At 49.1% G+C, this 26,117-nt stretch overlaps 13 protein-coding genes across 13 annotated transcripts; 6 read left to right on the top strand and 7 right to left on the bottom strand.

Annotated features, from left to right (window-relative positions):
- Window positions 1-1,551: 1,551 nt before the first annotated feature.
- On the bottom strand, window positions 1,552-4,418 carry MYCFIDRAFT_201498 (uncharacterized protein; the record flags this gene model as incomplete). Its single annotated transcript, XM_007923222.1, has 2 exons — window positions 3,222-4,418; window positions 1,552-3,171 (listed from the first exon to the last, which is right to left on the bottom strand). The coding sequence occupies exons 1-2, from the start codon at window positions 3,735-3,737 to the stop codon at window positions 1,552-1,554; spliced, it is 2,136 nt and encodes a 711-aa protein (XP_007921413.1). The 5' UTR covers window positions 3,738-4,418.
- MYCFIDRAFT_209777 (uncharacterized protein) lies at window positions 3,672-4,418 on the top strand. Its single transcript, XM_007923223.1, has one exon. The coding sequence runs from the start codon at window positions 3,882-3,884 to the stop codon at window positions 4,110-4,112; it is 231 nt and encodes a 76-aa protein (XP_007921414.1). The 5' UTR covers window positions 3,672-3,881; the 3' UTR covers window positions 4,113-4,418.
- Window positions 4,419-4,790: 372 nt separating this feature from the next.
- MYCFIDRAFT_100636 (uncharacterized protein) lies at window positions 4,791-5,709 on the top strand (the record flags this gene model as incomplete). Its single annotated transcript, XM_007923221.1, has 2 exons — window positions 4,791-5,597; window positions 5,650-5,709. Coding segments are annotated over 2 exons (867 nt in total), but the record flags the coding sequence as incomplete, so codon positions are not given.
- A 729-nt stretch (window positions 5,710-6,438) lies between these two features.
- On the bottom strand, window positions 6,439-7,175 carry MYCFIDRAFT_169958 (uncharacterized protein; the record flags this gene model as incomplete). Its single annotated transcript, XM_007923220.1, has 7 exons — window positions 6,439-6,515; window positions 6,548-6,577; window positions 6,605-6,653; window positions 6,679-6,793; window positions 6,825-6,879; window positions 6,924-7,036; window positions 7,075-7,175. The coding sequence occupies 7 exons, from the start codon at window positions 7,173-7,175 to the stop codon at window positions 6,439-6,441; spliced, it is 540 nt and encodes a 179-aa protein (XP_007921411.1).
- A 30-nt stretch (window positions 7,176-7,205) lies between these two features.
- On the top strand, window positions 7,206-7,577 carry MYCFIDRAFT_169957 (uncharacterized protein; the record flags this gene model as incomplete). The annotated part of the gene is made up of 1 exon (XM_007923219.1): window positions 7,206-7,577. The coding sequence occupies one exon, from the start codon at window positions 7,206-7,208 to the stop codon at window positions 7,575-7,577; it is 372 nt and encodes a 123-aa protein (XP_007921410.1).
- Window positions 7,578-11,305: 3,728 nt separating this feature from the next.
- MYCFIDRAFT_169955 (uncharacterized protein) lies at window positions 11,306-12,241 on the bottom strand (the record flags this gene model as incomplete). Its single annotated transcript, XM_007923218.1, has 11 exons — window positions 11,306-11,370; window positions 11,404-11,427; window positions 11,457-11,467; window positions 11,511-11,531; window positions 11,566-11,767; window positions 11,802-11,826; window positions 11,855-11,913; window positions 11,953-11,972; window positions 12,034-12,138; window positions 12,187-12,194; window positions 12,230-12,241. 11 exons carry the CDS (start codon window positions 12,239-12,241, stop codon window positions 11,306-11,308), a joined length of 552 nt encoding a protein of 183 aa, XP_007921409.1.
- A 47-nt stretch (window positions 12,242-12,288) lies between these two features.
- MYCFIDRAFT_27941 (uncharacterized protein) lies at window positions 12,289-14,031 on the top strand (the record flags this gene model as incomplete). Its single annotated transcript, XM_007921653.1, has 2 exons — window positions 12,289-13,017; window positions 13,069-14,031. The coding sequence occupies 2 exons, from the start codon at window positions 12,289-12,291 to the stop codon at window positions 14,029-14,031; spliced, it is 1,692 nt and encodes a 563-aa protein (XP_007919844.1).
- A 41-nt stretch (window positions 14,032-14,072) lies between these two features.
- MYCFIDRAFT_26755 (uncharacterized protein) lies at window positions 14,073-15,061 on the bottom strand (the record flags this gene model as incomplete). Its single annotated transcript, XM_007921583.1, has 2 exons — window positions 14,073-14,749; window positions 14,809-15,061. The coding sequence occupies 2 exons, from the start codon at window positions 15,059-15,061 to the stop codon at window positions 14,073-14,075; spliced, it is 930 nt and encodes a 309-aa protein (XP_007919774.1).
- Window positions 15,062-16,801: 1,740 nt separating this feature from the next.
- On the top strand, window positions 16,802-17,443 carry MYCFIDRAFT_23024 (uncharacterized protein; the record flags this gene model as incomplete). Its single annotated transcript, XM_007921482.1, has 1 exon — window positions 16,802-17,443. A coding segment is annotated over one exon (642 nt), but the record flags the coding sequence as incomplete, so codon positions are not given.
- Window positions 17,444-17,654: 211 nt separating this feature from the next.
- MYCFIDRAFT_76148 (uncharacterized protein) lies at window positions 17,655-18,252 on the bottom strand (the record flags this gene model as incomplete). The annotated part of the gene is made up of 4 exons (XM_007922246.1): window positions 17,655-17,734; window positions 17,798-17,903; window positions 18,045-18,059; window positions 18,145-18,252. 4 exons carry the CDS (start codon window positions 18,250-18,252, stop codon window positions 17,655-17,657), a joined length of 309 nt encoding a protein of 102 aa, XP_007920437.1.
- Window positions 18,253-18,733: 481 nt separating this feature from the next.
- MYCFIDRAFT_55316 (uncharacterized protein) lies at window positions 18,734-21,592 on the bottom strand (the record flags this gene model as incomplete). Its single annotated transcript, XM_007921951.1, has 4 exons — window positions 18,734-18,902; window positions 18,945-20,402; window positions 20,546-20,801; window positions 20,869-21,592. 4 exons carry the CDS (start codon window positions 21,590-21,592, stop codon window positions 18,836-18,838), a joined length of 2,505 nt encoding a protein of 834 aa, XP_007920142.1. The 3' UTR covers window positions 18,734-18,835.
- Window positions 21,593-22,350: 758 nt separating this feature from the next.
- On the top strand, window positions 22,351-23,934 carry MYCFIDRAFT_213244 (uncharacterized protein; the record flags this gene model as incomplete). Its single annotated transcript, XM_007923217.1, has 1 exon — window positions 22,351-23,934. One exon carries the CDS (start codon window positions 22,351-22,353, stop codon window positions 23,893-23,895), a length of 1,545 nt encoding a protein of 514 aa, XP_007921408.1. The 3' UTR covers window positions 23,896-23,934.
- Window positions 23,935-24,341: 407 nt separating this feature from the next.
- Window positions 24,342-25,453, bottom strand: MYCFIDRAFT_55315 (uncharacterized protein). Its single transcript, XM_007921950.1, has 3 exons — window positions 25,317-25,453; window positions 24,914-25,261; window positions 24,342-24,863 (listed from the first exon to the last, which is right to left on the bottom strand). Exons 1-3 carry the CDS (start codon window positions 25,410-25,412, stop codon window positions 24,627-24,629), a joined length of 681 nt encoding a protein of 226 aa, XP_007920141.1. The 5' UTR covers window positions 25,413-25,453; the 3' UTR covers window positions 24,342-24,626.
- Between the last annotated feature and the right edge of the window lie 664 nt (window positions 25,454-26,117).

Raw genomic sequence — 26,117 nt, 5'->3', positions numbered from 1 at the left:
CTTCCGTATCGTACCAGGTGAAGGGGTCCAAGCTCGTTCCTTGGTACTGCTGCGGTATGCTGTCTTCTGAAATGCCATCCAGGTTGGAATTTGCCGGCTTGGTCGAATTGTCGCCTGCTCCTCCGGTGCTGCCAGTGTTGTCTCCACCGTTCTTCTTGGAGACAACCACAGCCACAGGGATTACGATGGCCAGCAGAAGTATTAAAACGCCGACTCCAATGAATATTTTCTTGCGTCGCTTCTTCCTCTTCTCTGCTTCGTCGAGGTCAAGATAGTATGGATCGGTACTACTGTCGCCATCACGTCGCCGGATATCTTCAGAGTATTCCTCCTTGTCGCTGTGATAAGTACCGCCAATGCCGCGAGGTCTTCCGCCGCCACGTTCTAGCGCCTGGCCACTCGCTACACGGCGTTGCTTTCCATCTCTGCGTTCTCTTCTACGCTCGTAATTACTCGGATGTTCATATGCCAAGCTCTGTTCATCAGGTCCAAGTGCTAGGGCTGCCGCTCTTTCATCTTCCCTGCGCCGCCGTTTCCGCTCTTTGTGCTCTTGGCGGCGTCTTTCACGCTCAAGCTCTCGTTGCTCACGTTCTCGCTCTCGTTCATTGTCATACTCGGATCTGACACCTTCATCGTACGGCCGCCTCGGTGCCTGCGGAATGCTGTCGTATTCGTTCCATCCCAGCTTCTGGTTGAGCTTATCGAGCTGAGCAAGCTGCCCTGAGCTCAGCGCAGTACTCGAACTCTTGGTATATTCGCTGTCGGGCGCTCGCGAACTCCTTCTATGCTCGCGATGACTGCGCCGTGGTCTGGATCGATCACGCTCACGCTCACGATCTCTGTCTCTGTCTGGGTTGCGACTTCTGTGTTTGGTGGGGCTGCTGGGCGGCGTGAGGTCTCGGTCTCTCTCCCGCTCCTCGAACCGACCGAGCAACTCGCCATTGCTGTCTGTGCGATGATGTGTTCTCCGTCTTCGTTGTCGGCGAGCAGGGCTATCGCGTTGATCACGATACTGTGACGAACTCGGCATCTTGCCTGCAGCGGCGTCTGCGGTCAATCAATTCATCGCTCACATGGAATGTGCATGATGCCGTGTTTCGATGCTGAGGTTGCCAGGGACAACAGGATATAAGCTAAGCCTTGGCGCAATGAGCCACGCATCCAACAGTTCGCAAGCGCACAGTGGTTTCACCATTCTTGGAAATGCTTGGGAGTCAAGTCGTTATTTCTCATCTGTAACATACAGCTTGTCCGCCATCATCAAATCAAAACTGGCCTCGCCGTATCTAATCCTTTCGTGCCGCGTTTTGCGAAATCCTGCCCATCAACTCCCGTTCCAACCATAATGTAGCAAGTCGTGATACGCGAATGTACTGCAGTAGCCATTCAATCTGAGCTCGGAGCCCTTTCCTTTTCATAAGTTCACATCTCCGTGCCCATCTGCTGAGACGCCATTCATGCGCGAGGTCCATTCTGGAGCTTTCTCATAATTTTATCCCTTCAGATGGTGTCAGTAAACATTGTTGTGCGATCAACCGATATTTGACAGACTCACCAGCTGTCCTGCTCAAACATCAGAGATGGAACTTCAAATGGCTTACCAGCTTCATTCTTTTGGCCAAGCTTCTTGAGAGCAGCCTCCACATGATCCTGATCAACCATCACGCCAGACTCGGAGCACTTTGCCTTCGCACGAAGCTCTGAGCACAAGCCATCTAGATCGAACTTGCCCTCCTGGAAATCAGGATTCGATTGAAGCTGGTTCCAGATGCTATTGCAGCTGACGTATTTGCCATCCGCAGGCTTCTTCCGCGGCTGAGCGGAAACCAGGTGCTCGTCATTGTCTCCGTCACGAGTCTTCTCAATCTCTGCCATCAAAGTCCTGCTCGGCGTGGATGCGTTTACCGGTGACTTGCTTACAGCCAACGAGCTTTGTGTCTGTTGTGGCGATTGAAGAATGCCAAAAAGATTGCTAGGAGAGCCCATATCAAAAGATGACGGATTTAATGCATCGTCGAAGAAACCGCCTGTGAAATCACCACCAGCTCCGACAATGGCGTCGTTGCTGTCTCGGTAATCGCCAAAAAGTACCGGATCAAAGCTATTGAGAGACGGAACATTGTAGTCGTTGTTCGGAAACCCAAACATGGAATTGAGACCCGTCTGCGAACTGTAGTCTGTTTTCGCAACATGAGAAATGTTCGTCTGTTGTTTGTTGGGGTTTATCTTGTCGCAGAAATTCTCTGCAGGCTTCTCCTTATTGTCCTTGAGCGCAGGGCTGTCGTGAGAAGGCTCAGGAGATGTGCCACAAGAGCTGTTGCCATTTGCATTCCATTGGCTGGACGAGCTGGCGCTCGGGGACGTGCTATCGCTAATGCTACCACCATTGAATTGGAACACGCGATTCAGTCCAGCAGTACTGTCGCCGCCGTTGTCGAGGTTGGAAACCGACGAAGCGGTTGTGTTGAGTTTGGAGCCACCGAAATACTCGTCCGAGTTGGCGCCCTTGAGAATGCTCGGGCTGAACAGGTCTCCAAAACCATCATTGTTCATTTGTGGAAGTGTGCTGGCAAAGCCATGCATATTGTTGTTGGTGCTGTACGGCGCAAACGTTGCATCACTGTTGGTCATTTGCGCAGGGCTTGTCACACTGGATCCGTTGCCTTGAAGACTTTGAGGGCTCATGCTTCGACCCATGCTGTTCTGGCGCGAGTTTTGCCCCTGCGACAGAGAGTTCCGATGTCCATTGAGACTGGTTGGCGACTGAGTCATAGCTGGAGCAGTGTTGCCAGAAGCCTTGTTAATGGGGCTGTTGCCGGTGGAGAGGTTCTGGTTTCCGAACAACGCACTTCCAGGGAGGCCACCAAATTTTGGGAAGTCGAACTGAAAGCCTCCATTGTACGACCCAGCGCTGTTGCTGCGATGTTGTACACCGACAGCATTGAGTGGCGGTGATCCGCGGAGAGCGCCACTGTTCAAGGAAAGCCGCTTGCGATATTCACGCAATTCAGTCTGCAAGCGTTCCACTTGGGCCTTCAGCAGCCCGTTCTCGTGCTTGTCAGCTTCCTGAGCTTTTGACAGCTCGGTGACTTTCGTCTCCAGATCCTTCAAATGTTTCTCCTTACGTTCACGGAAAGCGCGCTGTGCCGCACGATTTTGCGCTTTTCGTTTCTAGAAAGAGTTAGGCTGCGCATTGGGAATTGCTGCTGCGAAGTACTTACTGTTGTCGGTTCCGTGGTGAGCGGTTTCCTGCCGGGCTTCTTGGCGCCTTTCTCGCCTTCTTCTGTTTCCTGTCTCTTTGTGTCGCCTTCTGCAGCACCTCCATTCTCGTCTGGACTCTTGCGCTTCTCGTGGCCATCGCCATTGCTGACTTGAGAGTCGTCGCCAGAGCCGCTTCCTGGCAACGCGCCGATCATTTCTCCGCCCAGATCGGCATTTTCGAACTCGAAATTGTCCCCATCAAGGTAATCCACGTCTGGGGTGTAATTGATGTCGAAGTTGTCGAGCGCCGCATCTTGCGGGCTCATGAAGAGCGTACCATTGGCACCGCTCATGGTGTCCGTTTGAGCTGCGGCTGAGGGGTCCGAGCGTGATCTTTTCAACAGGCCGTCGCCGACCGACGTGCTTTGGCCTTGGCTACGGGCTTGCGAGTTCAATGCGGCGAGGAGGAGGTCCTGCTGATTGGAGGACAAGTACGGAGCGGGTTGTTCTTTTGGCTTTGTTAGGCGACCGGCCATCGATCTGGACGGAGTGGCTAAGGCTGCTGGTCAGCAATTGTCAAAGAGGAGACGAAGGAACAAGGGAGAGCGTGAGATTGACGGGGCCTGGTGAGTCTGGACGGAGGATTATGGTGCGGCGGATGCGCAGTAGCCTCACTCGGGATGGAGCAAGGCGATCAACCCCACCGAAGCTGTGCGTTCCATTGCATGGACTGGGGCTGGCGGGCTGGACTGTTGCAAAGGGCATACCTCGATTCTCAGCCTATGCACTGCTCAGACTATGATGCGCCCGCTCGGGGTGGCAGCGGTGGCGGAGCGGAGCGGAGCGGAGCAGTCGTGACAGGATGTCGGAGAGAAACTGCTGGCAGCAGGACGATGGCGAAAGTGGCCTGAGACGGTCGTGATGGCCGAGCTTATCACGGGCTACTCTCTCTTCTGCCACAGCGTCGGCGTCGGCGGCAGGCAAAGGGCAGAGAGCGCAGCACGCTACGCTGCACACGAAAACGAGACGAACAGTGGTCAAACGGATGATTGGAAGACAGCAGACAATGCGACCAGGATTTCGTGGTAAGGCGAGAAACGCTGCAGCACCGCAAAGGTTGTTGGTTCTTCGAAGCGTACAGCTGCCGCGCCTCGCTGATGGCATGCTGATAAATCCAGCGGAGGCCCCCCAAGTCGCATAGCTTTGACGTCCACTGCACACACCCCATGAGGTATCGTTGATTGTCTGGTATCGACTGTGAATAGACGCTGCAATCGAGTGCAATGCAATGCATCATTATTTGCGGAGGCATGGCATGGCCTGGCCTGGCTTGTCCTTGTCCTCGCCGCTCGTCGGAATTAAGTGAAATGCCCGCACGTGAAGTCGTCTGGTCATCGAGGGGACATTTTAGAGTTTGCCAAGAAGATAGATCTTCAACTCTGTTGCGAGGCGAGGTTCGCACGTGCGCAGCCAACATCCACATCCACATCCAGATTCCAGATCGCGTACACCGGACCATAACTAGAGCAATTGCAGCCCATCTCTGCATCGCTGCAGGTCTACCGCTGTTGGCTGCGACCACGATGAGCGATCTTGCGCAACTCGAGCAGGAGCTCGCAGAAGCTGAAGATGGGCTGAACACGTGCACCATGGCTTTGGAAATGGATCCTGACGACAACGACGCGCGCGACCTGATTCCCACCTTCGAAGCACAGATTGCACACCTCAAAGCCCAAATTTCAGCAGCAAATACATCACAAACTGCCGCCCCTCCACCGCCGCCCGGCCATCTGCCTCCCAAATATGACATGAGCAAGCACCCCAAATTTCAGACATCCGCCGTCGATCCACCTCCACCACCGCCAGAAGAGACTCGTGTCACTTTCAATGTCGGCGACTCGGTCCAGGCCAAGTATTCCGCCGACAGGCAATGGTATCCCGCGACAATAGTTGCCAAAACTGGTAGCTCCTCAGATCCTGTTTACAGTGTCAAATTTACTGGCTACAATGAGAAGGAGCAGAAGCGGAAGCACGAGGTGCGGCCTGTTGAGAACATGAAGAAACGAAAAGCCGATAGTACACCTGTGCCCACTAATGCGATACCGCCTCCACCACCTCCGGTCTCGCCAAAGGCCACCTCGCATGCCACAGTCATCTCCGCCGCACCTTTGATAGACACGACAGCTTTGCAGAAGAAAGAACCTAGCAAGGTCAGTGATGGTCCCACGCGCATGGCTCCCGCGCCGAAGAAGCTCAAGGGGCAGAAAGCGCTCGAGAAGGGAAAGAGCAGTTGGAACGACTGGCAAAAGTCAGGCCCCAAGAAGCCTGCTGTCGGCGGGTCAACGAAATTGAAAAAGGACAGCCAATTTCGCACTCCTGACTTACCAGGCGCCAAGGTAAGTCTCTAGGGCTCGCTCTTCCCCGAGACATCTACTGACTTGCTACCAGGTTGGATTCACAGGTTCTGGAAAGCCGATGACGAAAGATCAGGTGCGGACGAAATGGAATTTCGGCAAGACTGACGATCCTGAGGATTGAAGACCTTCGCACAGCATTCTACTACAATCAGTAAGTACGGATGCTTAAAGATGATCTTGGGGCAAGCCTAGCAAGCAGAGGATGAAATGGATTCAGTAGGACTCTCCTTGCGCGACAACGAGGGCATCGTTTTACAGATGCGAAGCTCTTTGACATGCTTTGAGGACGTGGTCCAGTTCCTATGCATGGCTAGCAACACGGGTTGGCGAGTGGACAAGATCACGTCCTTTACAGACACCAGTCCGCATTGAGTGCTGGAAGTCCGCCATGGCTGCAAGGCCACGAGAAGTATCCTCTTTCCATGCGTAGCGAAATACTAGCTAAGGAATCATAGATTAACCTGCTGCCATGAGCGGCATTTCAGACCATTGCTAGTCTTGGCCCCCATTTTCCCAACATAGTTCACTTGAAGTTTTGATCTAAGCACGCTGTGCGCGAAGGGCAACGACCATGAAGACAGCGCTGACGCAGAGTGTATAAATATCTGAGGAGGATGGGGACGCAGTTTATTCAATGCGTACTCGTCCGCGCATGTCTCCTGGCTTTACAAGAATAATTGCCTGGCGATCAAAGCCCGAGTCCAGCTTGCGAGTATACATACTGAGAAGCAGACGCTTCTCCCGATACATCAACCAACCGAGAGCTCTCGTTTACGACTGCTCAAGTGCGGTAACTGATCTACTAGCGATATAGCATAGATCATATTTCATCATCCGTAATTAGTCCGTAGTCGACTTGACCGGGCCGAGCAGTCTCAATCCTCGCTCCCTCCACATCTGCAGGCCCGGCGGTCACAGGTTAATGCCACCGGCGCTCGAATCGCTGTCGGCAGTCCTGACTGAAGGGCATCGGCATGTCGGCATACAGCGTCTCGACGCATCGGAGTGAAAGTGGATACCAGCGGCCAGTAGAATCTGACATTTCTGATTTGTTACGAACCATGAAGTCCAGGATTGGGGAATTTAGCGCTTTCACTCTCATGTGCGTACTGTAGACTCTGTATCCTGATAGCCAGATCATCGTTGCATGATCGGTTCGTGGCTGCCGCGTTGCGCTATGGCATTTTTAGCAAGTTTGACTCTCACTGTCCTCCCTCCCTCATTCCTCTCGATTTTTCCAGTGCCTCAATCGGATGTCGCTCTGAAACGCAAATGTCGACAACGGGCTTTGGCTGCCGGCTGGACCCATGGCCTCGACCACAGTCGGCAGAGTGATAAAATCCGCAGTTTCTGCACCCAATGCCTCCCAGGGACCATTAATGGAGCGGGTAACATGGGTCCTGCTTGGGGTCTCGATTCTAGTCGTTGTTCTTCGGCTTTATACCAAATGGCTCACAGCACGTCGGCTTTTTGCTGACGACGTGTTGATGGTCCTGGCCGTCGTGAGTCCAATACGAGCCGCGCAAAGTGAACGACTCTCGCGACATCGGCTAACATCTTCAGCTATGCGGCCTTGCGCATGCGATCATGATCCAGCTTGCGATAAAATACAAATTTGGACATCATATCATCGACATCTTCACGATATATGGGCTGGAAACGCTGGAGCAAACCATGAAGTGCGGAGTCTGGTCTCTACTTTTCGGCTTCCTAAGTCCAATGCTCGGACGAATCAGTTTCTGCTGCACTCTACTCTTCCTGACAAAGACTGATTCCCGTGTGAAGACTTGGCCGATATACTGTATCATCCTGTTTCAGCTGATTGTCAACGTTGTTGGAGTCGTAGTATTCTTTGCCCAATGCGGAACGAACTTGGACACATTCTGGACATTTGAGAAGCAACTCAAGTACGACGAGTACTGCTGGCACCCAACGTTCGTTTTTCTCTCTCTGACATGATGCCGTGAACCAAGGTACTAACAAGAGCAGTATTCAGACCAACTATCAGTACGGTATGGGAGCATTCAATACTGCCACAGACGCATTCCTATCCATTCTACCGGCAGTCCTCGTGAAGCATACGCGGCTCTCGCGAAAGAATGGGGTCGGTGTCGGTGTACTGCTATGCTCATAGTTGTTAAATACTAAGTACTCACTAGTCAGCGCCTATAATCACAATCATAGTTAATAATAAGTGAATAATTAGTATTCATAGTCACGTAATTATATAATTAGTACCTAGTAATGCTTAGGGTTAAGAAGGAGATAGATTTATAAGCCGTCGTCGTTGTTGCTAGCACCTAAGACTAAATATAAGGCTAGTAATAGCCCTTCTTCTACCTCTTCTAGTGTAGCTAGTTCTAATAGTACCTTAGCAACCCCTATTCTTGTCTAGTTCTTCGAGCACTTATTTATACGAATATAGTCGCTACTTATACGTATACAGTCCTATCTAGTAGTACGGCGGCTTATACTAAAGGTCCTCTCTAACTTAGCGGATATAGCGAAGGCTAACAATGTATTAATAGCCAGTTGCTATAGTGCTAGATCGTAGGTCTTCCGCTATTAAACCTACTAGTTAATAGGGCTTATAAGAATAGGCTTCTCGCTAACTAGTAGTAGTGCTATTAGACTAGTATAAATGAAGGCTTCGAAGGGGTTATTATTAGTAGCAACTAGGTTAGTTTAAGACTCAATTTGCTAGCGCTCGAGGTCCGATAGTCCTTTAAATAAGCGCTATAGCGTAGCTAGTAGTTAACGGCTATTTCCGAAGCGTATCTTATAGTCCTTCTAAAGCGCTATAGACTGTAATAAGGTAGTATCTATGTCTACTGCGGAGCGGCCTCTAAGCTAGGCAAGTCGTCGGCTTAGATATAGCAATACTATAGTAACGTAGAGAGGGCTCTTTTAGTTAAGGATATAGTACTTGTCGAATAGCGTCCTTGCTATATTAATAGACCTAATAAGGACCGTCCGGTAAGCGTTCTCGCTAGCTAAGCGTATAAAGTAGCTTCTTAGGTATTCTATAGACTCTTAATATATATCGAATGTAATAGTGTAGCCTTATAGCCGAAGAGTAACCTCTTTAAAGGGACTAAGAAACCTCCGTATATAAGCTAGCACCTTCCAATCGTCCTCGGATAGGCTAAACTCGCGTAGGTGCGGCATTCTATCGAAGAAGGTGTTTAAAATCGGCCTTGTTTGAATAGCCTCTTCTATTATTAGAAGCTAACTATTCTAGCGTGTTTTACCGGGGATCTTTAGCACTGTATATAGCAGTTGTAGCTAGGCTTTACAGACCTCTTAGAAGATATTATTATAGTCGTTCTTCCGTAGAAGCTTAGCGAGTGTAAATAGCCGTTATAATAGTCCTTGTTTGACGAAGCACTCTACGTCTATATCGAGCTACCTCGATATAGAGATATTGTCGCTGTCGTTGCTAAGCACTGTTTAATCAAATTCCTTACTTTTAGCGGCCTCTGCGTCCTTAGCAAACATAAAGGCTATAGTTACACGATTAAGAATACAACTAATATAGCGGAGGCGGCGGTTCTTCTACGAGTAGCCTTACGAGTCTATAAAGCGCTTAATAGTAAGACAAAGGGTATTATTGTTAGAGCCGCTATTAGTCGTTATCTAGCTAAGCCTACTATTAGCAATCTCGAAGGTTAAGAAGCAAGGTAAGACGCTCTCGGCAAGGAAGTTACTAGTATAAGAACTAGGCGGAAGTTATAGCAAATCTAGTAGTATTTAGACTAGTTGACCGCGTAGATTAATGTACTAGCAATTAATCGCCTAGAAGAACTTGTAGCCGTGCTATAACTTCTATATATTAGTATAGAAGTGAAGACAGCTAAGTGCTTCTAATAGTACTATCTTAACTCGTTCTCGCTAGCTCTCGAAGTTATATAGAATACGAGGATATAGTAAGGTATAGCTCTTTAGAAGCACGCTTTCTACGTAAGGATTAACCGCTAATATTAGGTCTCTAAATTCCTTCGTAACTAGTGCGTTGTAAGGAATGCTACTAGCCGTAGTATAGCGAGCGAGAGCGTACCTAAACTTGTCTTTATCGGCGGCTCCTTATAGGATATTAATAGTCTTGTCCGAGTTAATAATGCCTTACTTCTTCTATAGCGCCGAGAGGTCAATCTGTGTCTGTTTCTTCTATTAATAATTGCCTTCGAGCTTCCGTTTCTTAATGCCGACAAAGATAAAGTGCTTCTTAGCTAGGTACTAAGGCGCGTTACTAGAATTAGAGGCGTACCGGTTAGGGTCGTTATCGTTATAGTATCTATAGTAGAATGCCTTATACCTGCCTCTATCTACTTTTAAAGGCTTACTATCCTTTAGTGCTCTCGTATACTCCTACAACGCCGGATCTAGGCGGTTCCTACCTTTCCTTCTCTTTCTTAACTCGGCGAGTGTCGGTATCGGTATCGGTGTCGCTATCGCTATCGATTGTACTATATTCGAGGACTACGAGGTAGACTAAAGGAATAAGCTATCGTCTAGTATTAGAGACGGCGGCTTATTAGCTTCGGAGGTTAGAATATCGCTTAGATCGCTCGAATCTTTACGGAATAGTATCCGATCTAGTAGGTCGCTTTCCCGTCTCGATGCCTAGGTATTTATATAATTTTCTAGCACTTTCTAAGTTAGTTTATATATCTTACGGAGGTTATCTCGCATCTCGAAGGTATAGCTGTCTTGAATTAAATAATAAAAGTCGAGATTTGAGTTTGCTAGCGTACGGCTAAGCCGGACAGACCTTGCCGTCCGTGCTAAGCGACGCTTTCCGATTAGGCTTAGCTAGACCCCGAGGGCTAATATAACGCAATCTTTATAGGCGCGATAGCAAGCTCGAATACTATTCTTCGACTAATTCTATACCTAATTAATAATAATAATCTTATTGTCGCTCTTAGCACCCTCGCTATCGATTATACGGTATAGCACCTTATTAATACGAGCCTTGAAATACACCTATCGTAGCGGACACTACGATTTTAGCCCGAGAAAGTACTCTTCGAAGTAGATATACCTCCTTCCGAATTTGAAGTAACGACGAGAGCCTAGTACTATCTGCCTACCCTTCCGTTCTATACCTTTATATACCTTCTAAAGGCTATTAGTAATACGCTCTTAGTAGTTACTAGCCCTCTTAACGATCTCCTAAGTATACCGAAGGCTCTTTATCGTCTTCCTCGTAACCCTTTAATATAGCAACTATAAGCCTTCCTTTTCCGCCTCTCCGATATACTACTCGAAGTTATTCTATACTACTTCGTCGATAAAGGATAGTATACCGGCTTATTAGAAGTAGAGCTAAGTAGGAGTAATATAATAGTCGGTTTAGCTAAGAGTTAGATAGGTAGCTAGTATATCCTTTAGCAATAACTGTAGGTAATAGCTCTACGTTACTAAGAAGGCTATAGTTAATAGGTTAGAGGTCTATAATAGCGATAGCGACAATAATAGCTCTTCCTCTTAAGAAGGCACTAGTAACTCGGCAACCTATCTAAATTAGCGACTTCCTATGCCTATATTCGATTCACTTACCTCTCGATAAAAGTCGCCTATTACGGATGTATTGTTGTCTATAGAAACAGGTAGAAACAGTGCAAATTTGATACCTTCTATAGGTGTAACACACACCCTAGTATAGCCTAGAAACAGCCGACTGATTACTGATTATAGTCACTAATCACTGACTCTATAATCATAATTATAGTCACAGCGATTACAGTGACTATTGATTATAGAGTAATTAGTAATCAACAACTATGGCTATGCTTGAGCATTTTCGCTATGGCAGCATCCATTGTGAAGACCTACGAAGCCAAGGCCTTGAGCGAAGTCACAGACTACACCTATAACTTAAGCAACTACGTTATAGCAATGTCAGTGGAACTCAACGTTGTGATCATCACTGCTTCGATTCCACTATATACTCCGGCGGCTCTTGCAAAGATTGCGCACTGACGATGGTCTGCCTGTCCAACCTCCTTCTTGGCATGCGCCCATACCATTGAGTTCGGCCCTCTCTTCCAAGAACCACTGGCGAGCGAACAGGGCACAATTTACGAGCGTGTCGAGTTTGGACCAAATCGTTGCAATTAATCCAGATCCAGCTCCTCTGCCCTTACCTGGAATAACAGTCACTACAGAGGTAGAGGTAACTTATCAGCGAATGGACGCTCCCCATCTGCATGCTGCATTGGTCGGGTTGGTACAAGGGGAAAGACAGAATCCGCAATTGGCAAAGTATTGACACGATAGAAGACGGCCATGACTGTAAAGACACGATAAACTTAGCTCAATCAAATGCCACTCTTACAGGTAGCAAAGTGACTGAAAAGTGTCCTGCCTTAATTACGGACAGCGTTAATGCTACATAGTAGTCTTTTAATACTCTGCGATGGAATCGATGTCTCTCGTAAGCCAATTTCGAAGGAAGAGGAAGAGGAGCCTTTGATGTCTGGCGCTGAGAGAGGAAGCTTCGGTCTGAATTGCCGAACTTCAACCTGACGACATCTCGGCCCTTATAAGGGCGGCCTTTTACCACTTTACTTCCTCTTCATTGCTCACACACGCCTGAACTCTTGCACGGCTTGCGACATCTGCCTGTACCTCTGAGATCGTCCAAACCAGTATACTATAATTCATAATGCCGAAAAAAGATCGACTACAGACACTAGACCCCGAACCCATAGATGAAAGATCACCACTTCTACAGAATGGACAACCAGCTTCTGGCCATGGAGCTGCAGACGAGAACAGCCTCGAAGCGCAAGCGCTGCGCGAAGTGCGCGAATACGGTGCCGGACATGTGCCGTTAGCAGAAGAACCAAGCACATTGAAGCTGCTTCGAACGATGGGCAGTCTTTGGATTGTGAGCTTTTTCGCGGCACTCGACACTACAGTTGTGGCAACATTATCAGGGCCTATTACAAGCAGTTTCAATTCTGGCACGAGTTTCTCTTGGATTGCGAGTGGATACCTGATCGCAAATGCAGCATTTCAACCTTTATCAGGGAAAATGACGGACATCTATGGCCGTCGGGCCGGTCTCATTTTTGCTTTCACGTTTTTCGCCACCGGTACCCTGATATGTGGTTTGGCTAAAGAGGCTTGGGTAATGGTTTTGGGAAGGGTGGTGGCCGGAACTGGGGGAGGCTGCTTGAACACAGTATCGGTGTTCGTCGCATCTGATCTTATTCCTTTGAGGCGACGAGGAGTATGGCAGGGGATGGGAAACATCGTCTTTGGTCTTGGTATGGGCGCTGGTGGTGTCTTTGGAGGATTCATCAATGATACAATCGGATGGCGATACGCTTTCTTCATCCAGATTCCATTCATTGTCTTGGGTGGCGTATGGGGCGCACTTTCCATCAAGGTTGGTGTTCAATGCAGACGTATTAAAGTGATCACTAACGAATATATTCAGATTCCCGTCAAGGAGTCGGATACGGCAAAGATTAAACGAGTTGACTTCCTTGGAGCTTTCACCTTGGTCTCCGCTCTGGTCTTGTTCCTCCTCGGCTTGAACAGTGGCGGAAATACCGTACCTTGGAATCATCCACTGGTCTACGTTTGCATGCCCTTGAGTGGTGTGATGCTGGCTGCCTTCATTTTCATTGAAGATCGCGTTGCAAGCGAACCTATCATTCCCGTTCGGCTTTTGACTCACCGATCTGTGGCAGCTGCTTGCCTCACCAATTGGTTCATGACAATGTCTGTCTTCGGCCTCATTTACTACGGTCCCATCTTCTTCCAGGTGGTCCGAGGTGTCAGCGCAACAAGAGCTGGCACGCTTTTCATCCCTCAAGCCGCAGGAACTGCTATCGGCTCACTCGGCTCTGGATTGATTATGCGCTGGACTGGCAAGTACTGGTGGCTGAACATACTTGTGCAAATCATCAGCGTTCTTGCTGCAAGTCTCATCCTTGCGCAATTCGACGAAAACGTCCCGACCGTGCCTCCATTTATATACCTCGCAATGGAGGGCTTGGCTTATGGATCCATGCTCACCATTACGCTCATCGCTCTGATCAGTGCTGTTGATCACAAGTACCAGGCTGTCATCACCTCAGCCTCTTACGCCTTCAGATCGACCGGATCGAGCATCGGCATTACTATAGCCAGTGCAGTGTTCCAAAATTTGCTCAAATCGCTGCTGTACGATAGATTTGGCGGCCAGCCTGGCGCAGCTGATGAGATTTCACGGATTCGAGACTCGCCTGACTATATACGTGAGCTCCCTTCTGACTGGAAGGCGGGCGTCATAGAAGCATATATTGGCGCATTGAGAGGAGTGTGGACAGTCGTGCTAGGCTTCGCGGTCCTGGCAGCGTTCGTGTCGATGTTTATAAAGCAGCATGTCCTGTACAGTAGCCTGGACCGGAAGTAACTAGAGAGACTGCGAATGAGCAAATGTACAGGCTGTTCATGTTATCGATCATCTACAGCATTCAATCTGTCATTAGCATACCCTTCTTCCTCGTCTCTTGCTCGTAAATATCCAGCAGGACTGTTTCCACCTGATGACGTGGTGCTGTATGGCTCATCGCAACCATCCTCAAGCAACGATGGATAGTATCTCCTCCAATTCAAGAGAGCCACCAGGAATCCCAGCAGTGACCCGGACACTACATCAAAAACGTCGTGCCTATAATCTTCCAACCGACTTATCGCGATCAAACAGGCTCCTAGCAGAGGAAGCATGCATATCAGCACAACTCCAAGACTCGCTCTCGGTCTCAAAACATGTGTCTGGCTAGCTAAGAGCAGAGCCAGCCACCCCAAACCGGAGAAGGCAAAGCTACTATGTCCGCTTGGATATGACCGCCACCCATCTTGTAGAACATGACGTCTCGTTTCCGTGCATACGTCCACCGTCACGAGCTTTTCATGAGGAGCAGAAGCTTCGGGCTTGCATCGTGCAATGAGATCGGGTCTAGGACGGCCTATTGCGTCTTTGAAGATATCCGTTAAGAATATTGTTGCGAGGATGGAGATTACAAGGCCGAGGATGGTGACGTGAGCTTTGTGGAGCGACAGACGGGCGAAAGCAGCCCAAGCTACTATGAGTGCTAGAGGGACGATGCCGGCGTAGACGAAGAGCCAGACTGCAAGAACAACGATCAGCTCAAGGAAGAAGGAAGGGGTGAATGGCGGAGCGACATACGGACTGGCACTCTTTCTACCTCCGCATGAGGATGCGATATTCGAGCATCATCTAGGCGGAATTGGCTGTGGAAGGGCTCGGAAGTGATCTTGACCAGAGTGTATGCGACTACCAATACGAGCAGTCCGAAATAGTCGCCTGCATACGAGCTTCGTTGCCAGAATCGATGCAGAGTCTCATACAGTCCAGATTCGTTGCTGGATGGTGATCTTGCCTTGCGCCTTTCACGATCTCCGTTCGCCGTAGTTGGCATGTTAACTTATTAATGACGAGATGGCATGGGTCGGTCCATTCAAGGAGCCAAGTAGAGCGATATGTATAACTCTGTAGGGAGCAACGCGTGCATGTGATCGACGACGCAGGCCTCCCTAGTAGGACGGAGCTCTATACACACCAGATTGTCAATGAAGAATTCACAACGCAATCTTTGCCCCTACAAGTTCTTTTTAATATATCTTTTTATCTAGAGGAGTTATAGCTTAATAATGTAGGACAAAGATACTCTAATTTATGTATATTTTTAGAAAATATTAAAATTTCTAGTCGTTGCCTCCTAAATTAATAAGCTATATAGCTTAAAACTCTAAGTTAGAGATTTTAGAATTTTAGCGTTTTCTTAAGTCTTAATATACTATTTTTAGTAATCTAAAAACTAGGCCTTATAGTTTTACTTAATAAAAATCTATTTTGAGATTTTTCTCGTAATATAGCTACTATTAGTTCTATAATCTAGAATTTAAAACTTAAATTCTTCTTAGGTTCCCTTTCGTATATCTTTTTCTTTAGACGAGTTATAGCTTAGTAATATAAGACAAAAATAATCTGTTTTTCATCTAGTATTAGAAAATTACTAAAATTGTTATAGCTATCTACTAGGATTAGCCTAAAATTCTAGAATAAAGATTTTAAGACTTTTGCTTTTTTTAAGCCTTAGTATACTATTTTTAGTAATCTAAAACCTAAACCTAATAGTTTTACCTAGTAGGAATCTATGTTAAAGCTTTTACTTTAAATAAGCTATAAATAGTCTTATAACTTAGAAAAGAATATTCTTAAGAATTGTAAACTTTAAATTGCTAAGCCTACAATTGTTAAGAATATTCGCTTTAGGATTTTAAGACTAATAGTAAGCGTATTAAAATAAGAATCTCAAAATATATTTATACTAGGTAAAACTTTTAGGTCTAGGTTTTAGATTACTAAAAATAGTATACTAAGGCTTAATAAATACTAAAATCTTAAAATCTTTACCTAAGAGTTTTAGGCTAATCTTAGTATATAGCTATAATAGTTTTAGTTATTTTCTAAAAATATATAAAAGTTAAAGTATATTTGTCTTATATTACTAAGCTATAGCTCTTCTAAATAAAAAGATAAACTAACGAGAATATAGTAAGAAAATAATATTCCTTTCTAGATTATATTACTAATAGTTTATATAATAATATATAAATTTAGATTTAGATTTTTATAAGATGAAACTATAAGATCTAGATTTTAGATTACTAAAAATAGTATGCTAAGGCCTAAAAAATGCTAAAATTGTTAAACTTCTAAATTAGACTTTTAGGCTATATAGCCTATAAATTCAATAGGTAACGACTAGAAATTTTATTATTTTCTAAAAATAGATACAAATTAGAGTATTTTTGTTCTACATTGTTAAGCTATAACTCCTCTATATAAAAAGATATATTAAAAAGAACTTGAAGGAGCAAAGATTGCGTTGTTGTCGCTGCGGTCAGAAGTGCTGTATTGACAATCTGGTACGTATGGGCCTCCCTAGGCATGCCCCGGATTCGCGAAGTCAATCAAGCTCCAGCTTCAACCTCGACTCTACTACGACACAGGAACTTGACCATTCGAACTTCGCTGCGCCAGGGACTTCTCACTCAAGTCACACCACTCCCACTCCGCCAACAGCACGTCTGTCGCCTTGGTGCGTCCACTTCAGCAAGCAACCATGGCCGACGCGAAGCCCTTGGCGGCATTATTCCCATCGCCGCCGCCCTTCTATCAACACTTCACCAAGCAGAACCTCTTGCGCCTCAGACAGCTGCGGAAAGAAGCAGGCTTACTCGACAACACCTCCGACACGCCCTCACATGAGAGAAAAGACATCGACGTTGTCGCGCTCCCTCCCGAGCTCCGCTACCTGGTACCGCCTTCTCCTCCGTCTGCTAGCAAGTTCAAAGTATTCGGAGCTGAAGTTGACCTCGAAGCCTCCGGCCCGAGTCTCAAAACTTTCGAAATTGAGCAGCTCTACCCAGATACGGAAGCTGCAAAGCTCAATCCGCAGCCGCAGCTGCTTGCAATGAGTCGGAGCTTGCTGACGACATTCCTATCTTTAACGGGTGTGCTAGCGAACGATCCCGAAGCACAAGAGCCACAACTCAAACATATGCAGACCCTCATGTACAATATGCATGACCTGATCAATCAATATCGGCCGCATCAGGCGCGGGAGAGTCTAATCATGATGATGGAGGAGAGAGTGGAACGCATGAAGGCCGAGGTGATGAGGATTGATGAGAGTAAAGCGAAGGTGGAAAAGTTGCTGCAAGGCTTGACTGACGGAAAAATTGGACACGGCAGCGACAATGTAACAAGCAGCGAAGACAAGGAAGATATTGAGGAAGCCAGGAGAAGGTCGAGACAGAGGGCTGCCTGGAAAGCGTTAGAGGTGGACATGGGATGAAGGCTCGAGTATGCGCGATCTGAAGGAATTTGAAAAAATCGTGCCCGGAGTGCCAAACATCAGCTTCTGGGTGGCTACTAAATACATCTTCTTCATCATTATCATCATCATAAGCCATCATCTCGGACTCTAAATACAGCGGCAACCACTACTGGATGGCTTTGGTATGCCGATTGTATTGCTCAGCATTGCCAGCAGCCGCTGCATTCAAGTTACCAGCTCCCGCTCCTGGATCCTGTCGATCAGTGATCAGGCGATTCTCCGATGAAGCATGGCCACAACAATGCTTACCTTTGACATGAGCATTCTGCTCCTGTTCTTCGATCGAGCTCCCGTCCGCCTCGGTCTTTTTACTGCTCTTCCCCGAGAAGATACCTGAGACCGCCCCGAAAATGTTCTAAAATCCAAGAATTAATCAGATCAGCAAGTGTCTCCGCAGCCAAGTGCAACTCCGTTGGTGAAGCCCAGTCCTAGACGACTGGGACTGGCGGATTTCCGCTCGGCTGAGCGATGCCTGACACTTTTCCAAAATACTTACGAGGTTCAGACCTGCCTAGAATGGACGGGTCAGCGATGAGGAGCTCGAGGTGGAAGGCAGAGGATCAAAATCAAAACATGACTTGAATTGGTGGACACACCTGCGCACTAGCCTTGGCGCTAGCTTCTCTCTCCTCAATTGCATCGCCAGTTGTGTCAGGCTGGTAGATCTGTTGGTCCCCTTTCTGAGCAACGGCTTTGGAAGACATTGTCACGCGCGAGAGGTCTTTTGTAGAGAATCGAGGTAATTGAACACAGAGGAAGAGGAACTAATGATTGCGACTTGGTTTGCGGATGCACTTGGCGAAAGCTACGAGACCGACAGTTTTCTGCGAGCACGGCAGGAGTGTCGATTGGTTCTATAATAACCAATGTGCGCCTCGCTCCGTCGCGATTTCGACATGATATCAGGGTCTGGTTGAAACCTGTTTCTTCACCTACAGGGATTAAGTTTAGATAGCGTCCTTGCTCACTTGCGTCACAAGCTTGGCTCTGTACAACTTTTGGTGGGTCAAGGGATCGGATCGCTGCCCACGCGTGTGCAACTTGAAACGCGTGCTGATGGCAGTGACGTCTTCTACTCTCTTTGTGCTCGACTGAGATCAATCGTAACAGGACACACTGCTGCTTGAGTCGTACATGATCGCGCCTTGCCCACGAAGGCATACCCAACTCTTCGGTATTTTCATTCAATCATCACAAGCAATTCTTTTTGTGTCAATGGGTATCTAGTGCTCTGGGTTCATCAATCATATCAGACCAATCAAGGTCTCCTAGCGTTGAGTCATTCCATCAAATGTTTCCAATGACCACCATAAATCTCAATTTGCCATCACCTCTTCCCTTCATTGTCTTCCTGCTAGCACCGTCTCTCTCGGACACAGTCTCGTTGCCATCATACTTGCTGGACTCATCGTCATCCCCCAAAAGGCCCTCATCCAGCATTAAGGTACTGCTCTTCCAGCCCCAGGACTGTGAGAAGTTAAACTTATCCGGAGCGCTTTCGTATACAGATAGCATACGCCCGCCACGCGAAGGAGAATAGATCTTGAAATAGGTCTTGATCGTGGGTCGTATGTCAACGTACGGCGGCAGGGTAGGAATATGAAGGCGAGATGAGGCGGCCGAGAGTCTCTCCACTTCAGTGTCATCCGCTTCCGAGTCCCACCTTGTACTGTGTGCATCTTGAGTAGAATTGGAATGGCCAGAGGACGTAGGTTCAGCCAAAGGCGGTGATGAGCCCAATATGTCCATGTCCTTGTGATGCCGTCTGGAGAGCAGATTTTGCATCCTGTTTGCTCTAGAATTGGGGTGAGTGTCCCGCTCGTTCGAAAGAGAATGGTCTTCATCAATGCCTGCACTGTCACCGCTGTCGATGTCATTACCATCCATTCCGTCTGATGCGATGGTGGTCCTCCGCCGTTGTCGACGTTCCCGGCGCTCGCTGCGCATAATCATCTCCCGTTCTAGCTGGCCAATCCGTTCATCGACACTGCCTTGTGCTAAACCAGAAGTACCAGCGACGACTTCCTCGGTCTCGCGTTCCTTGGCTCTGTGCAGGTAGACACCTAGCTGTTTGCTGCGGGAGGATGCAACCTTTTGGATGTAGATGTTCCACAATGACCCGGCATAGAACACAGTTCGGCTATAGACTCGCTTCTTTTCCTTGAGGAGCCTAGGATTCGGAAACTCGCACGAGAAGCGGAACGGCGGGAAGGCAGTCCAGCTAACTGTGACCGGTTCAGGCGGGTGAATACAGTCCGCTGTTGGCATCTGGGGCGGAATTCGAGGCTGTGATGTTGCCGCAGCAAAGTCAGCAACCCACTGGACGTCCTCCGGTTGAATCGTGGCACTTAAACGGCTTGCGTGGCGTTGCAGTGTTGTGTTATTCGACGTCGCGATTATGGGTTCCGCATTGCCTCCCATTACGATGTTGCAGTCACTGCTTGGGATCCAAAACTTTCGTGGTTTTCCATTCCCATCCCAGGATCCACTGTCGATCACATCCTCTGCTGCCTCATCAGGATCTCCAACCTTGCGTTTACCTTTTGACATAGACGACTCGTGGATCGACATTGTCGTGTCCCTGTTCGTGTTGAGAGCAGCATCTTCAGCACACTCTACGCTGAGGCCCAGCTCCAACTCGACTTCCCTGGCGTTCATGACCTTTTGCCTCAGCTCCATTTGCTGCCATAGAGCACTGCTTACGACCGTATCTGACAATACAGGAAGACCAAGGCAGTCCTTGGCATTGCGAATATATTGAAGCTGTTCGAAATCGAGGTGGACGTAATGTATGCCTTCGTCGAGCAAAACCAGAATAGGTTCAACTTCGATGGATGTGTACGGCGTCACCCACCTAAAGGCAATGAGGGTCAGCCTTGCTCCATACGCTGTGCACTCTGAGACACCGCGCAGAGACAGTGCTGCCATCTCTGAAAGTGCTGCCTCAGTCGCATACATTCTTGCGGAGTCATGGGTCATACACAAGGGCATACTCACTTCTGCAGACTCTCTGGCACGCCTCTACCGGCGCATGCGTTACTCCTTCTATATACTGAGTCGAATCGAATCGCCGTTAGACCTGCTGCTTCGGGAGCCTTTTTTAATTTTCGTGGGTGGCCTGGCTCGACCAATCCAGCTGCAATGGCTTGCTGGCGTAGGCGGCGATCGAGAAGTCGTTTTGCAAGGACGAATCTGTCCCACTCGCCATCGATGAAAAACCCGTCGCCACCCACGATCTCTCTGATGATATCGCCTACGTCGATGATGAGCCCCGATTAGTGGACGGGCTCAGACTGCATAGGCAAAAGGAAGTTACTCACCGGGTATGCCGTCCCAAAACTTCAGGGGCATCCTCCATCCATCTCGGCAGAGCATCGACTTGGCGCTGGCAAGAACCTTGTCGCCTGCTCTACCATAATAATTGCTCGTAACCAGCTTGACAAGCGGAGACAATGTTTCCGGTGTCATTTGCCGCAGCATCGACTCAATTGAAGAGTCTACCAGATCTTGCATCTCAAGCCAGCATCCAGTTGCGAACAGACCGACTGGGTTCTGGTCTTCTTCGGAGATCCTTGATGCTCCATACAAACGCTTCAGGGCCAATTCGAACGCTGACTGCGTGATAGAGCTATCGATGTCTTCTGGATGAACGGTGATGTCTTTGGCACTGGCCTCGAGCCATGGTTCACTGAAAGCACTGGCGAAGAAAGGAGCACGATCCAGGATTAAGCGATGAAGCTTGTATTGATGGCCGAAGGCGTGCACAGTGATATCAGAATGCTTCCCAGACAGCAAGCCACGTGAATACAGATGGTCCGGTAGGGCAGCTGTCTGAGCCGAGTAGGAAGAGCGACTGTAGCTAGAAGGATAACGAGGCGGCATCACGTATGAAGGCTGGCGAGAATGCTGGGGCGAGACAGCTGCCTGTACGGCGAAGAGCCTGCTTAATGTGGTCAAAGTGGTAGACTCTTGTCGGACATGCAGACCTGCCCTAGCAGACGGCGGCGAAGTGACATCGTCAACGTCCTTTTCTACAGTCGGCATCAGATGTGGACCAAGGGTTGGCCTGCTGGGCTCGCCATATTGCTGCTCTTTCATGGTCGGCGTCGACTGCAACATAGCAAGCGGTCGCTGGTGTGAGACGGCATGGTCGTGACCCGATGCTGGTTCGTCGGCCGATGCGCTGCTTGTGCCGAAGAGAGTGCGCGACAGACTGCTGCGTCTGCTCATCATCTGCGATCGGTGGGATGCGTCGGTGGGCGTCGACTCGGGGCTCTGGCTCGGAGCAGCCATGAATGACCACGAGCTGGCGGAAGAAGCGTTGGACGTCATGCGCGAGACATGTGATGTGTTTGGCGGAGGTGCGGAGCGATCGACATTGTCGTCGTCTTTCATGGCGGCATCACAGGAGAAACAGGATACGGATGGAGGTTGCACGCCAAGTTGTGAGGTACGCCTTCGGAAGAGTCAGCTGCCTCGGGATACGTCGGCGACGGCGAGGAGGCAGTAATTGCGAGAGCGCACGGCGGGCTCTCGTTCCAGCATCACGGCGACGTCGTACTGAATGATGATGTTTTCGGACGCAGACGCGAGCTTGTATGCAAACAAGAAGTCATGTCATGCGAGCCGCTGCCACCTGCACACTGTATAGAACACTTCTACGCCTTGACTGGCGAGCTTCAACTTTCCAAGTTTGCTGCAGGGTCCAGGGTCGGCTCGGCACAAGTTGTGTCGATTACCCCTACTCTTCTTCTCAGTGACTCAGTCGCCGCTTGCTTCTTTCTCCTTTGCAGTCGCCAGCAATGGCATCGATACTGTCATCGTCCGCCGTGCGCGCGCGACTGGCATTCAAAGCAGAGAAGCTCTTTCAAGATGCCTTCGTGTGCAGACGCTGCATGCAACAGCAGGCCAGAGCGCCACCGATCTGGAAGTCGAAGCAGAACACACCTTTCTTGAAGGCCTTCAGAAGTCCCGGAGCCCGATCTGGACCAGCTGGATCAAGACCCCAAAGCTCAGCCGCCTCACACAGTCCATCGTCTCCCTTGGCAGCGCTTGGACGCAATTTCGCCGAGTCGTCCCAAACCGCAAGCCAGACATCGAACGCAGCGAAAGCGTCGTCCTTTCCGGACACGAGCTCCCGGGCTGCTGCATACTGGCTCCTCGCTTCTGCAGCTAGTGTATTTGGCATTGTCATCTTTGGAGGTCTCACTCGTCTCACCGAATCAGGGCTGTCCATTACGGAATGGAGACCTGTGACTGGGTCATTCCCACCACGCTCGCAAGAGCATTGGGAGGCCGAGTTCGCCCGGTACAAGCTCAGTCCGGAATTCAAGATGCTGAATAGCAGGATGAACTTGGAAGAGTTCAAGCAGATCTATTGGATGGAATGGATACACAGACTTTGGGGCCGGGTGGTGGGCATCACCTTCCTCCTTCCAACCGCATACTTTATTGTGAGAAGAAGGGTAAGCAAGCCGATGGCCCTGAGACTGGTGGGAATCTGCGGATTGATCGGCTTTCAAGGTTTCATCGGCTGGTGGATGGTCAAGAGTGGACTGAAGGATGATCTTTTCGAGCAAGGCAAGCATCCACGAGTCAGCCAGTATCGCTTGGCAGCACACTTGGGCACTGCCTTCGTCGCATATCTCTGTATGTTCTGGAACGGTATTAGGATCCTCCAGACTCACGCTCTTCTCAAAGAGCCTGCCCAAGGTCTGGAGCTTTTGGTGACCTTGCAAAAGCCAGAGCTCAAGAGATTCAAACGACTCGTGGCTGCTTTATCAGTGCTCGTCTTCACTACAGCCATGTCTGGAGCACTTGTAGCTGGGTTGGATGCTGGTCTCATATATAACGACTTTCCGTGGATGGGACAGGGCATTCTACCACCAAAGCGAGAAATTCTGGATCCCTTCTACTCCCACACGCCCGACCAGCGCGACCTATACTGGCGTAATGCTTTGGAAAACCCAGTCCTCGTTCAGCTAGACCACCGAATACTCGCGACTACTACCTTGACTGCCATCATTGCGCTGTGGGCTTATAGCAGGTTCAGTCCAGCTGTTCGCGCAACACTACCTAAGAAGGGCAAAGTTGGTATGCTCGGCGTTGTTCACCTCGCGAGCATGCAGGTAGTTCTCGGCATAACAACACTGTGGTACCTTGTGCCAACAGCGTTAGCATCTGCACACCAAGCCGGCGCACTGGCACTCTTGACAGGTGTCTTCCTCCTCGGAAGTCGCGTATGGGTGCCGCAAAGAACATTCAAGCTGGTACAACAGGCCTCGAAGCAGGCCCTCGCCAAGTCTACAAAATCATCACCGCCGCACGTCAAATTGAGCCCACACTGAAGCAACATCACTTGACGAATGATTACAACACTGGTCCGAAACGACGGCCGCACTAGGCGATGGCTACTCAGCCTGACTATTCTGGCAGCCTCACTGCAGAACATGTAGTCTGGCTATACGAAACCACCGACCACGATCCACTCCTGTGAATGCTCGTAATTTTTGACGTCAGCATCTTGACTCCCCGTCCATACCCATTGTGGGTGCACTCAACCCGGCAGGGAGTGTCTGCTCCGCTGCGGCAAAATACTACACCCATCCCTTGACCTCTCAAGGAGTCAAGCGATTCCTCTATGTAGAGATAGACATGACACACTGTATCATATGACGAAGGCCGGCTGCCGAGAAAGCCCGAGCGACCACAAAATGGCCGTCGTCACTCGCGAGGAAGGTGCGACACAACGCTCGCCTCTTCGCATGTACACTTCGGGACGAATGAATTGATACGGGGCGGCTCACATGACATTATAGCATCAAAGTTCTACTGAGCTCTCATCTCCCTTGCCGTGCTCCAGACAGGACCAGGGGACAAATCCCACTTTATGTGTACCTCGTTGTCCTCTCGGCCGAGGACATGTAAGCTTGAGGACGAGAGGTCATACTCGCGAGATCCGATCCTAGCACTTTACAAGTCTACGCTGTCCGTAAAGTAGTCTAGCTTCTACAAGTCCTGTAGTTGGTCGCTCGTCGCTCGTGAATCGTGAATGATGACATCGGTTTTTGTCGTAGACTCAATGCTTTCCTGACCCGCTGACAAGACTGAGATATACTCCCCAGAATAGTCCTGCGACTGAGCCGAAAAGCATTCGATGCTCTAGAGGAATTACCGCGAAACTCAAGATGCTCACAGCAGGCCAAAGTTTCTGTCCAGCAAAAATCATTGGCCAGAATTGCTGCTGAATGTTTGTATAGACGGTGTCCAACGATTGTCCTCGCAGCAGAGCAATGCCAGCAATGAACAGCACAGTCTGTTCAACTTTCAGTCCAAATCCAGTTCCAGATTGTGCTGCTGACTTACATTTATCGCAGATCCGAGCGTTTGATCGAGAGTGAATTTTATCGCTGTATTCTTCAGACTGAGCTTCTTCGTTTTATCCTCAGACAACTTTGTGTTCGTCTGTGGTGCCGTCGCTTTCTCTCCGACACGTCTACTGCTTAGGCCTCCGTTGGCACCATGACTCTTCTCAGCACCCGAGCTGGTTGCGTTCTCGTCCACTGTGAGCTCTTTCTCCGATTGCGGCAATTCGTTTGCGTATGCTGGAAACTGGGCTTCGAGAAATGCTTGCCAAAGGTAATTCGGAGGACAAGAAAGGACCGAGTATGTCACGAACTGGAGGAGCTCGACGATGTTCAGGGTGTAGCTAGTCTGCGATATCAATTAGTTGTCAATCAGGTGCAAAAGCGTTGCTGTGTCTGTTTACCCCTGCTTGGTGGCAGGTTATGAGCTGAGCCAGTATGTTTGATATTGCACTCAGCACGCCTGCCTGCAGAGATGCTGTCACAATTGGTGATGCCATGATTGATTGGTGTCTTGGTGAGGGAGGAGACTCTCACCGCGCGCTGGATTGAAGCTGGCGCTGACGCTGATGAGTCCTGCCCGGATTTTGACTTTCATGTCTGCTTGCCTGTTTCATGGGCAGGAAGTGTTGGGCAGCGGTACTCAATCCGGAAGACGCGCACGTGTAGACATGGATGACGACACTGCCGTGGTCTTTGAGCCTCAACCGCATGACGAGGACTTCATCGTCTGGACACAAACCACATTTGAAACTCTTTGATAATAGTCCAAGCATGGTCGGCACGGCGCAGACATCAGCGCGGTGATCGGTCGTAGCAGTGGAGTGACTGCGTGGCGCCATGTTTACACTTGACAAGAATATCTACTGCAGATAGAGAAATGGCACAGCAGGAGTACTGTATGATCTACAGCCTTTGGCCTGTCTACGGGCAATCTGCGGTACAGTAGATGTTTGCACCGGTCTATTGTATGTAGCTCGATGATCTCGGATTGGAATCAACGGGTAAGCTGTGAAGGATGGCAGACGGCGTGCTCGCACAGCATCGCGCCGCGATTCAACGACATGAGGTGCATTATCGTCTGGCCGTCCGTGCTCATTCGCTCGTCCAGCACTTCCGACGAGTCTACAGTATAGAAGCGTGCCAAGCGCAATCGCGGACATGCAGCGTGAAATGGTGTTGTCCTCGTGCTGCACGCGGAACGT

This window comes from Pseudocercospora fijiensis, assembly GCF_000340215.1.
Source record: "Pseudocercospora fijiensis CIRAD86 unplaced genomic scaffold MYCFIscaffold_1, whole genome shotgun sequence".
Taxonomy (NCBI): Eukaryota; Fungi; Ascomycota; class Dothideomycetes; order Mycosphaerellales; family Mycosphaerellaceae; genus Pseudocercospora; species Pseudocercospora fijiensis.
The sequence above is the reverse complement of the archived record's forward strand: the minus strand, read 5'-3'. Positions and strand labels throughout refer to the sequence as shown.